This window comes from Hibiscus syriacus, unplaced genomic scaffold, assembly GCF_006381635.1.
Source record: "Hibiscus syriacus cultivar Baekdansim isolate YM2019G1 unplaced genomic scaffold, ASM638163v2 tig00110467_pilon, whole genome shotgun sequence".
NCBI classification, from domain to species: Eukaryota; Viridiplantae; Streptophyta; class Magnoliopsida; order Malvales; family Malvaceae; genus Hibiscus; species Hibiscus syriacus.
This window is the reverse complement of record NW_024062749.1, coordinates 835779-849092: the sequence shown is the minus strand read 5'-3', so window position 1 is coordinate 849092 and position 13314 is coordinate 835779. Positions and strand designations below refer to the sequence as shown.

At 33.2% G+C, this 13314-nt stretch overlaps 1 protein-coding gene across 1 annotated transcript; it reads left to right on the top strand.

Moving 5' to 3' along the window:
- The first annotated feature begins 3354 nt into the window (after positions 1–3354).
- Positions 3355–5413, top strand: LOC120127399 (soluble inorganic pyrophosphatase 1-like). The gene is made up of 10 exons (XM_039145310.1): positions 3355–3377; positions 3419–3432; positions 3837–3964; positions 4064–4092; positions 4281–4346; positions 4543–4650; positions 4876–4941; positions 5010–5130; positions 5205–5286; positions 5367–5413. The coding sequence occupies exons 3-10, from the start codon at positions 3841–3843 to the stop codon at positions 5410–5412; spliced, it is 642 nt and encodes a 213-aa protein (XP_039001241.1). The 5' UTR covers positions 3355–3377; positions 3419–3432; positions 3837–3840; the 3' UTR covers position 5413.
- Positions 5414–13314: the final 7901 nt, after the last annotated feature.

The following is a 13314-nucleotide window of genomic DNA, read 5'->3' as shown; positions in this document are numbered from 1 at the left end:
ACTCACTCAAATGATACATGGTTATGGCACAGGAGGTATGGACATTTCAATATACGTGCTCTTTGTGAACTTCACAAGAAAAATATGGTGAGAGACTTTCCTTCAATTTCCTTGAGCAATGATATATGTGAGCCTTGTAAACTTGGCAAGCAACATAGGTTACCTTTCCCGAAGGAGAAAGTTTAGAGAGCGTCAGAAAAATTGCAACTAGTTCATACAGATGTTTGTGGACCTCACAGAACTTTGTCTCTTGGTGGAAACAAGTATTTCTTCCTCTTCATCAATGATTTCACTCGTATGACATGGGTGTATTTCATGAAAGAAAAGTTAGAAGTTTTTAATGTCTTCAAAAAATTCAAAGCACTCCCATAAACTCAAAGTGGGTGTAAACTGTAGAAACTCAGATTAGATCGAGGCAAAGAGTATACTTCTACAGAAATTGATGTTTTCTGTGAAGATGAAGGAATTGAGCATCAGCTTACAGTGGGTTATATACGTCAGCAAAATGGAGTTTCTGAACATAAAAACAGAACCGTTATAGAGATGGTTCGATGCATGCTAATGGAGAAGAATTTACCAAAGAAATTTTGCGCGGAAGTTGTGAGAACAACATTATATCTGCTGAATAGATTGCTCACAAAGGCGGTTCAAGATAAAACTCTGAATGAAGCATGCTTTGGAAGAAAGCCATCGCAAAACACTTGAGAATATTTGGCTCAATTTGTTGTGCTCATATTTCAACTCAAAAGAGAAGCAAACTAAATGCAAAGGTTGAAATAAGAATCTTCAGTGGCTATGATTCTCAAGCCAAAGGCTACTAAATTTTCAATCTTGACACTGAGAAGATCATGATCAGTAGAGATGTGGAGTTTAAAGAAGATGCAAGCTGGAATTAGGATGAAGAGAAGGTTGAAAAAAAGGAACTATGTGCACTATGTGCTAGTTTTTAATCCCAACGATGTAGTGAGTGGTGAACCTAGCAATGAGAATGATGAAGAAGCTAACAATGACAATCACACGCCACATTCCTCTTCTATGCAATGTCCTCAAGGTAAAAAATCACTCTCGGACTTGTATAAATAATGCCCTGCCTTTCACTTAGATCCGGAGGAATGTGAAAAATGCTACCTTGGAGTTGAAGAGCCCCAAACATATGAGCAGGCTTATGAAGATAAAAGGTGGCAGCAAGCGATGGAAAATGAAATGAGCATGATCAAAAAAATCAAACTTGGGAGTTGGTTGATAGACCAAACGATCGCAAAGTGATAGGCGTGAAATGGGTCTACAAGATCAAATTGAATTCTGGTGGCTATATAAGCAAGTACAAGGCTAGACTAGTCGTCAAATGATACTCCTAGCAGACAAGAATTGATTATGGAGATACATTTTCTCCTGTTGCAAGACTTGACACAGTGAAAACTTTGATTGCTTTAGCAGCAAAAGTGCAATGGAAGATTTATCAACTTGATGTTAAGTATGCCTTCCTCAATGGTGAACTCGAGGAGAAAATTTTCATTGAGCAACCTCCCAGATTTGTCGAAGGAAAAGAAGAAAAAATGTGCAAGCTGAAAAATGCTCTTTACAACCTAAAGCAAGCACCACGAGCGTGGTATAAAAAAATTGACTCTTATCTCATTGAAAAGGGATTTGAGATAAGCAAAAATGAGCACACTCTTTATGTGAAAAGTCAAGGCAAGAATGATTTGCTCATCGTTTCACTTTATGTTGACGATCTTCTTATCATAGGAAACAGTTCAAAAATGATCCTTTCGTTCAAGGAGGAGATGAAGAAAAGGTTAGAAATGACAAACTTAGGCTTAATGAATTATTTTTTGGGGATAGAAGTTCATCAAGGAGAAGATGGAATTTTTATCTCTCAAAGGAAGTATGCCAATGACGTTCTTAAGAAGTTCAAGATGCAAAACTGCAAGCCGGTTAGTACACCTCTTGTAGTGAATGAGAAGTTGTTCAAGTTTGACGTTCAGAGGAAAGTTGACGCTAAGGAATACATAAGTTTAGTTGGAAGTCTACTTTACCTCACAACAACCAAACCATATTTGGTGTTTGCAACAAGTTTGCTTTCAAGGTTCATGACTGAACCAAGTGATGTTCATATGGGTGCTACAAGAAGAGTGCTCAGGTATTTAAGAGGAACCTCAGATTTTGGAGTTATGTTTAATCCATGTGCAGACTCGAAATTGTTTGCATATTTATATAGTGATTGGGGTAGATCAGTGGATGACATGAAAAGTACTATTGGCTATGTTTTTTCACTTGGGTCTGGAGTGTTTTCATGGATTTCAAAAAAGTAAGAAATCAAAGCTCAATCCACGACTGAAGCTGAGTACATTGCAGCATGTGCAGCAGTGAATCAAGTTGTGTGACTCAGAAAATATTGAAAGACTTAAGACACAAGCAAGAGGAAGCTACTGAAGTTCTGGTTGACAACAAATCAACAATAGACATTTCAGAGAATCTAGTTTGTTTTAGCAAAACAAAGCATATGAAGATTAAGTTCTGTGCACTTCAAGAAGTGAAGTTGGTCCATTGTCCTTTAGAGTACCAACTAGCTGAAATTCTAACTAAGGCGTTACCAAAAGGCATATTTGAGTTCCTAAGACTCAAACTTGGTATGATGGCCAAAAGTCTCAAGGAGGAGTGTTAGTAAATGAGACCTTTAAGCTAACTCAATAAATTATGTTCATGAATATGTCAAGTTTAATTAAGAGAAAATGAAATGTCTAGAGTTGATAGGAGTAGTTGAAATGCCAAATGGTCGTGACTATTCATTGTATCACAATTATTACAAGGCATCCCTCACCTTAATATAAAGAACTCTTGTACTCATCAAGTAGATATACCAACACATCAATCAAAGTTAAAATTCTCTCTACTTCTACTTCTTTTCCTCTATTTTTTTCTCCATATTTTCCCTACTTTGCTCCAACAACATCCAACTAGGTGTCTGGTATGACAATTGAGTCTGGTTTAGAGTTTAGATTTTAGGATTGTGAAATTGCACAATAAGGTGATTGCTTTTGTATAAAAGATGGAAGCTTTAGAAACTTTCTTATTTTTAACCATTGAATATATCCATTTTATTTAATTAGGAGTAGGCAGTTTTTTAGCAGAAAATTAACTATATTTACTAGCAAAAGCCTGGCCAGAGAAAAAAGATGAAGCATTGGGAAAAAGCCTTAAACCAAACCCTTTTTTTTCTCAACGACAGACACATGCAACTGCTTGCCTTGAAGCATTGACCAACCTGTTCCGTCTCCTGTCCAAACTTTCAACACTCCCCATGTTATAAATATTTACCTATAGATAACCGTAGCTTTAGGATCAACGCATCATTTCCCATTTCTCGTCCCTCAATAATCTAGAACCTTTATTTTTCCTGTGTTTCTGCAATACTCTTATCCCACAACCAAGGTACGTACATTGTTTTTTACTTTCTGCTCTGTTTAGATTCACAATGGGAGCATTTTCTATAGTTTTGTCTATTTTTATTTTATAGTAGGATGCATTGCACGTTTATTTAACTCGTATTTCATGGCCGTATCATTTCTGGGTTTAAGTGCAATGGCACAAGTTCTACTGGATTTTGTTGTAAATTAATGGAATTTATGTTCAAGCTTTAAACTTTGGTTTTGCCAGAAAAACAGCCATTTTCTTTACTTTTATGTTGAGAAAAGAGGCTACAGAAGAATTACATTGTATAAGAAAGTCGCTTTCTTGTTGTTGATTTATCCATGAAGACTGATGAGTGGACTGAGATAAATTACTATAATTTGATTGAATGTTTGGTGCAATTTGTTGTTCTTGTGAAAAAAAAACAAGATGAGCGACGCAGAAGGAACTGCAGCTGGAAGTCTCCGACAAGTACCCAAACTGAATGAGAGGATCCTTTCGTCTATGTCAAGGAGATCAGTTGCTGCACATCCTTGGCATGATCTTGATATCGGTATCTATCCATTGATTGACTAGATTCGATGTTTGCGATATTGCCCGAGTAAGTTATCAGAGTGGGAGACTGACATGTCGCTAAAATATTTGTCTGCAGGACCCGATGCTCCAAAAGTTTTCAACTGTGTATGTGTTTTTTTTCCCTAACTTTTGAAGGGCTAAAATTTTACTGCCATTACATTCATCCAGTCCCAGAGAAGCACATATTGTTTTTGACTGGGAAAAACAAGAGAAATAACAGACATTAGCATTTCTTACTATGTATCAACAATGCTAATTGTTTGCATGTTTCAATTTCTTGTTCGACCGGACAGGTTGTCGAGATATCGAAAGGTAGTAAGGTCAAATATGAACTCGACAAGAAGACCGGAATGATTCAGGTATGAAAAGATTTACATCCTTGGAAGATATAACATGTTACTGTCAGTTCCAATAACATGTTAGTTGGGGCCTGGAAAATGTTTGATCAAGAGAAAAATGTGCTTCGCATAATGTAGTCCTGGTCTTCCCAAGATTTTAAATTGTTGCATGTGTCTTCATGTTGCCGTGCTTTCTAACTGTTTGAATGGATCTCAGGTTGATCGGGTTCTATATTCTTCGGTGGTATATCCTCACAACTACGGTTTCATCCCTCGCACGCTGTGTGAAGACAATGACCCCATGGATTGTTTGGTTATAATGCAGGTAAACTCCCCATCTGATCTTCCTCTATCCATCTTATGTTTTTCATTGGCTCTGAATCACTATCAGTGCTTACAAGGGCCTTCTCATCAAACTGTCATTCGACAATGTAGTATCCCACATGAAGTTGGTTTAGCCAAATTTAGTCCTAGAACTTGATTATTGCATCTTTGAGCTGCATGCAACAGTCATCTACAAGTACTGAAATTATGTCATTTCTTTCAATAGGAGCCAGTTCTTCCTGGATGTTTCTTGCGAGCCAGAGCCCTGGGACTAATGCCCATGATCGACCAGGTACTCTTTGCTGGAAAGTTGTTGTTCCCTTCAGTTTGTGCGTTAATTGCCTCGTTATTGTCATCCAGGGGGAGAAAGATGATAAGATCATTGCAGTTTGTGCTGATGATCCTGAGTACAAACATTATACGGACATCAAAGATCTTCCCCCTCACCGCCTCACCGAGATCAAACGTTTCTTCGAAGACTGTATCCTTTCCTATATCATAAACTCATTGTTCCTGATTGTTTAATCCATTTCGTGCTTCCTTAACATCACACAGACAAGAAGAACGAGAACAAAGAGGTTGCGGTGAACGACATTTTACCTTCGAGCACTGCATATGAAGCCATCCAGCATTCAATGTAAGTCCTTCCATAAAAGAAACTGATCCTTTATCCCATAAGGGAATTCCCATATCTAAAGCTATGTTGCTATGGTGCAGGGACCTGTATTCCGAGTACCTTCTGCAAACTCTGAGGAATACTTAGGATCAAAAAGGCTAATTTCCGATGCATGACGCATACCAAATAAAACATTTTATTACCAATAAGAATTATTACAATGTTGGAAACTATTGCAAAGATTGTATTATTATTGCTTATTGGACTTAAACTCTCTTGTAAGAGAGTAAAATTTTAAACTTAAATGCCATCACATTTTGTAGTGATCGAGACATTTCCTATTTTTGTCATCAGATATGTTGGGTTCCAAATTCATCAAAAGTACAATGCATGGGCCGTGCATCCAAAATGGGCTCTGCTACGATTTCAGACTAATATAAAATGAACCTCAAACTTACACATGCTAGAGAGAGGACCACCCAGGATGTGTGTTGCTTGGACATGAAACGATTAAGATGGATGGACATGCTGATTGATTTATGGGTTCCAACCACTGTCCCGCCACATCAAAACGGTACACGTAGGATAAACAATGGCGATTCGATTTTCACCACCGAAAGGGGAACTTTTATGATTTGATTTGGATATAACTTTAGGCCGTGGACGTGACATCATTTTGTCAAAATGTCAACAATCGCCGCTGAAATCAAAAAGGAATTTTGGGTCTTCCAAGTTAAATCCAGACCAGGGGTTTAAGTAAAATTCGTTTTGGTTACATTCAACATCCTCTAAATGTGAAACCAAAGCCCCAATGAAAAGGTCATATCCCCGCCACTTTGCAAAGTGCATGTGGATCACGCTTCCATCAGAATAAAGCTCATTTATCAGGTGGTCGGTCGTCCACTCCCTGCCACTGCGCTTCTTTTTGATATGGTCTCCATAGAATAGTATTCTGAATATTATTCGTTCCGAATTTAAACCCAGATTAATAATTAAACTTATACAACAACTTGAGGACTGGGTTACGTATTCTAATGTTTGGAATTAATTACGCAGATGCACGTTTTAATTTTGGACCACCATTGATGTGGCATTAAGTTTCTATATTATACTTTGCATTTAAATCTATGTCATCTACAGCTAGGATATCTGTGGGTACAGATATTATCTTTTCAGTTAATATACAAATGTAGTTGTTTAAATTTAAGATATCTAAAGAAAATAATACTCCTTTTTTATTAGAGTTGCTGGATAATTTTTAAAAAATATATATATTTAGATATTATAATTAATCTATTGAGATAAAATCTTTGATCACTTAAATAATGTTACGACTTTAAATCCTGACATTATAAATAAAATTAAATTAAAAGAGTCACTCTATTAATTCAAAATTAATCAATTCAAAGTCTATGTATATATGATTAAATTTTATATATTAGATTATATAATATTAAACCAAAATTTATATTTATTTTATGTGACAACTGTTCGCTTTCTAAATTCTCTATCCAAACGTATTTGATTGTGTCCAGATAATGTTCAATGCTGGGCACCGATATAAGAAGGGATCACCTATCCATGCTTTATAGTCGACGATTGATTAAAGAAGTTGGACAAGGATGTGTAATTTGCTTTGGACCATATATATATATATATATATATATATGCTAACTGGATGTAGAAATTTCAAGGCGCCTAACCATTTTAGAGTTCTTTCTATATTTATTTTTTATTTAAAAAAAATATTTTCTCTATTTTTAATATATTTTAAAGTTGAATTTGATGTTTTGTTTGCGATAAACGTTTATTTAGTTATTTTATTTATTTATTTTTAGTTTAAATTATTGAATTAATTGAGTAGTCAAGGTGTTTATATTATCTTGTCTTTTATAAGTTCGAATTCTAGTATTTGTCTTAATAATGGAATACATTTCTTAATAAAAAAATGTTAGCAGCTCTTTCATAACTACAATGGTTAGAATCTAAAAAGAAAAGGGCCTGGATTTGGTGAAAAAAGTTAGCTAAGTGCGTCCTGTCTAAAGGCATTTCCCAAATGGGTTTCATGCAGCAAAATCTTGTGAAAAAAGAAGCACAGTTAGGTGGAACAGCTTGGAGGGAGCTTATTAGGCTTTTGTGCTACAGCCGTTCATATACATACCTAATGTAGATATGCAGGATCTAGAAAACAACAAAACATACAATATAAATTAGCCTTTCGTGTGCTGAAGAACAATAATTAAGGCAACTAGAGGAATAAAGAAGCAGGTGACAGCATCTCAAGAAAGGCTAAATTACAATTTTTCTTATCACTTAATTTTAATTATATTAATGTTTTAGTCACTTAACTTTAAAATTTCAATTTGATCACTCGACTTTGACATTGTTATATTTTTGGTCACTTCATTTTTAATTATTTAATACTTTTATGACATAGAGTCTATCTTTCAAATTGTGGTAAAACACCTTAAAACTTTCTTTTAAATTTTTTAAAATGTCTCTAAAATATTTCTTCTCAAATTTCCAACATACTTTTTGGATTTCCTGTGATTTTCCAACATTAGAGCATCTTTCAAATATCAACAGTGGGAAGTTGTAGAAGAAGGAGACGAGTAATAAATCATGGTTTTAAGGTGATCCGGCGATGAGGATTATACATCGAAGTTGTTTTTCTCGATGTTTTAAGTTGAAGTTTTACGAATTTTTAAGAGATTTTGAGAACGTCTAAACCGATAGAGTGATAAGAAATAAATAGACAAATTCATCAATGTCTTAAGTGATCAAAGAAGACGTCAAAGAATAGTGATGTCGATATGTGTGTGAGATGGAAATAAAACTCTAAGAGTTTTAAAGTTGTAGAAAGATGATGAAATAAGAAAAAAATAATTAAAAAATGAGGTGGCTTCCACTAATTAAAAAACAAGTAACTTTACTATGTTGTTTATGATTTATCATCCGAGTGATTAAAAATGTAGAAATTCAGAAGTTAAGTGATCATATTAAATTTTTTTAAATCTTAGTGACTAAAATAGGAATATAATCAAAGTTGAATTGTGAAAAACGTAGTTTACCCTGAAAAAAAACCTAGCTTAGTTCTGCCTAAATACGACGACGACGACAAAAGAGAGCTTGCAATCTATAGCTGCAAATGTAATTAATGGATGAAAGAATAGTTACTTATCATCAGTAATGACTCAAAACACATTTAATTTATGATTTGCCTCCTGCATATCAAACTACATGGCGGCTCTAAGCTATTCACCAAAACAAAAAACAAGGAGCAGTCGAAGCTGGAAAAGAAAGAATGGAAAGCGACAAAACAGCAAGCGAGGCTCAACGGTACTCATTCAGAGAACAGTGCTGGCAAGTAGACTGCCGCCGTAGCTGGTGGCTTAGAGCAGGCGGCGCCCGGGGGAGGTGTGTAGCTAGTCTTATAACAATCTTACTTTAGTTCCTTTCTCCTATAGCCTGGGGTGTATGCCAGTTGTTGCAATTATCATCAAATCTCTCATGAAAAATGGGATTCCACTACTTGATAGAGACTGTTGTCTTTTTGGTTAATAAACTAATGGATAAAACCTGGCTTTGTTGATAAAAGTTCAACGGGAGAAAATTAACCAATGAAATTAGCAGAGGATGGATGTTTCTCCCCAAAGGCCAAACACCATTATCCAACTCCATGAAGCCATAACCAAAACAAAACTGAAAAGAAAAAGAAAAAGAACCCTAACTTTTTCCCTTAATGGGCTAAACATGATCGTGTTGTTTTTATAATTAAGAGCAGCTTAAGAAAAAGAAACACCATACATCATGGCTGTGAATTGTGGGGGAAGTGTGAGTAAAAGATCAAGGGGACAAAGAGCCAGCAAAGGTATTATGGAACAAGATAACCGCCAACTGGATTCATAGTGAAATATAAGTGTGAGAGTATGGGGAAGAATATAGGGGGAGGTTCTAGGGTGGGGATACCCTAAAATTGTGGTCCTTACCCTATGTCGCCGTTTAGATCCAACCCTATAATATATATATATAAACTGTAATCCAACAGTTTGCAACTCTCAATGCAATTTTTACCTGCAGATACACAGTAATAAAGAAGTAATATTTTGCAAAAGAGAAAGAAAGCTTTGCTTAAGCTTATAACAAATGGTGGAGCATGCATGAGGAAGCTAGCAAGAGAGAGAGAGAGGTCCCCCCGAAATAGGGTTTCTTTTAAGCTTAAAAGAAGGGCAGGCTGAGCACTGTCGAGAACTGAGAATCCATTATCTCCATATGCATTTCCTCAGCTTTGATGTTAACTCATGATATTAATTTCCTCGAAAATTTTCTTGGTAAACGTTACTTACGACCTGTTAGCTTATACAACAATAATTAGACGGATTTGAGTGAGATGAAGCTATTTTAATTTTCTTCTGGTAATGGCGGATCAGTGGTGTACTATGTACTGTTTCTACAGCTTTCAGAGGCAACTATAAATACCAGTACTTTGCTTTTGCAGTTTTCCTTGGGATTTTGTTTTTCTTTGTAATTAGATAGTGATCGATCTTACCTTAGATTGCCTGCCTTTTCCCCATCTGATAAAATCTTGTGGCTGAATCTAATTTCACAGTCACATTTTGTCTGCATTTCTAATAATTGTGTTACATTCGGACTCTGTTTGGACTTTGGTGTAATTATTTTGTAACTTTTCTAGCTTAACGGTATGGATATGATGTGTTGTTGTTATTATTTTGTTTGCACAGATCAGTTTATATGGAAACAATAGTATTGTGCTGGAGGATAAACCATTGTTGTATTAGTGAATGTTGTTTACGGAATAATGGTTAGAATAATATTGGCATAATGCCAAAATTACCCCTAACATTTAATGATCATTTTGGTTCCTCTTCTCTCTCTTCTTTAGAGTATTTTGACCTCAATATTTTATTTTAGAGCAAAAAGTCCCTCTATAAATAAAAACTATTAGTTTAAAGGCCAAAATACTTTAAACAAAATAACATGAGCCAAAATTATAATTTTAATAAATGTTGACATTTTGACATTATACCAATAATATCACATTGAACTTTTCTAAAATTAGATTAAAAATAACTTATCTTTTGTATTAAATTTTAGGCAAAAAGTCAATTTTACCCTTGTAGTAGACCAAATTTATCAGTTTAGCCCCTAGCGTATGTTCAGATCAATTTAGTCTTTGAAGTTGTTCAATTGCATCATTCTATACCCTACCCTAACTTAAAACCCTAAATGGGTATAGTTTAAGGTTTAAGGTGTATGGTTTAGAGGTTGGGTTATGGTTTAGGGTTTAGAGTTATATATTTGAGTTTTAAGTTAGGGATAGGGTATAGAATGATGCAATTAAACAACCCTAAGAGCTAAATTGATTTGAAAATACGATAGGGGCGAAAATGATAAATTGTATCTACTATAGGGACAAAGGTGACCCTTAAGCCTAAATTTAAGAGCTAAATTGATTTGAAAATACGATAGGGGCGAAAATGATAAATTGTATCTACTATAGGGACAAAGGTGACCCTTAAGCCTAAATTTGAAAAATAATAAACATTATTTAGGTTTTCTATTTTCAGTGTTTTCCTCTATTATCACTAAATTAAACATTATTAGGATACAACTAAACAAACAATGGGTGTTATTTAGAGATGAAAACAGATCGAGTTGTGTCAGAGTTTTTAGTCAATTCAACCCAATCTGAAAAATATATATCATCCACCTGAACCTAAACCGACCTGATTCAAAAATATATGCCTTACACCCAACCCGGTTCGGAAAATATATACCTTTCATCTGAACCAAACTCAATATGATTTTTTAGAATATAAATCCAATCTGATCATACCTAATCCAACATAAATTAAGGACCTAATTAAAAAACTATAAAAAGAATGAGTATTATAACAATTATCCATAAATTTATATAAAAAAAATTACCTTATTATCCCTGATCGGGTCGAGTTAGAGGTTTTCACCCTATATCCAAACCCGATTGAACCTAATCATATATAAAACCCAGTTTGTACTCGAATCCGATTTTTCTTTTTTTAAAAAGCGACCTTATCAAATTAGATTAGATCAATACCAGATAATTTCAGGTCAAATTATCATCCTAGTGTTATTGTTTAGTCTAAACGTAATTAGAATCAATCTTTTCGTAATTTGTGTCAATAAAGGAAGAACAATCGACCATTGAAGCTTTCGTGGTCAACAAAACTGTTATAAATATTATAAAGCTCACATGTATATCAAAACGAATTAACAAAAGAAAGAGCAAAACGTGAACTAAAACTATTATTTTATTTGTATCGTTCAATTTAAAAACAATTAGTGGGAAAGAATTTTAAAATTAGAATGATGGAGTTTGAATTGGGTAACTTTTTTTATAAGACTGGTTATACTTTACATTACTAGATAACTTTATTTTACTATATAATTTATTTCAATAATAATTTATTTCATATTTTTTGTCTAATTTATTAACTAGAAATCATTCATATTTATCATAATATATATTTAAATTAAGTTAGTATACAGTTTATATTATTATTTGGTATATTACTAGTGCAAAAATGATTTTATAAATAATGTACACACAATTTTGAGTACATTTAAAAATTAAAAAAAATGATAAACGCTTGAAAATGTATCAGCATTTATTTCAAAATTTTCCACTAACTATATATAAAATAATCATTCGTATAACTTGAACAAGATAGTTGTCCTAAATGGTCCATACCAGTGGGTCTTGCTGAATTTTAGGACTAAATTGCAAGAGTATAATATTTTTGGCAGGCAAATCCTCAAAGTCAATAATTGGGGCAGGTGGGGTTGCTGCACCATAAAACTAATATAAAAGAATAGGAATCGATAGTAAAATATTGAATATTTGAGAATTTATAATTTATTTTTTATTCAGATATATTAAGTTTTAATATATATTCAAATATTATTTTTTTATCATTTGTAATGATAAAATTGAATTTGAAAGTTGTTTAAATTTATTTTGATCAATTATCTGATAGGACTGAATCATTAAATAATAGTGTGTATTATAAAATTAAGATTTGAAGTTTAAAATAATAGGCAGACAAATATTTAGAAAAAAATAAATTCAAATGGACTAAAAGGGAAAATAGTATATTTATTCTAATGGTATCCTCTTCTTGAAATTAAATATTTAAAGTAAAGAAACATAAATTTGCTAAACAGTGTTTACATTTTAAAGAAATTAAAAATATAATTATAAAAACAATTACAAATAAGAATAATAAATATCTAAATAAAACTTGAAATGACATGTTAGATTGCACGTTTCCTTAAATTCCAAAGGCACGCGGAAAATATTTTGTCGTGTAAGTACCTGCAATTTTTGACATCAATTAGCGAGTACATTTATTAATATTTTAAAATGATTAACTCAACATTTAGTGATGCATTATCCAAATAGTTAAAAATTGTTATTATTTCTTAAGATTTTAGATTTGTATATCACATGTACATGGGACATGTTTCTTATTTAATTATTGTATTGAGACTTCCTAATGTACTTGAGGATTTAGTAATGTCTTTTATAATTGATTTATTTTTATTTATAATTTAATATGTTTAATAATATATGCATATCTTGTAAATATAATTATTTAAATCCATAATTTTTAGAAATAACAATATTTTTTATTACTGTTAAAATCAATTGATGGATTCTAATTAGGATAATGGTTAAATATAAACCAGGTGTAATTAAATTATATTTTGATTTTATGTTAATTAACCTTTAGTACTTATATATCAATGGTCCGTTATTGCAATACGTACACGTATCCTTTCCCCGTAATTAATTGAGATATACGACAACAAATTTAATATTTAACAGACGCAGTATTAATCAGCAACAAGTTGCAAAATTGTCCAAATCATCTTTGTTTTTTTATGTTTATCTGCTTAATTTCCCTTACCATCTTAATAGGAGACAGCTGAGACATATCAAAGGCTTACTCATCAATAGTTGACATCACGTAACTAGCTTTAAAAATT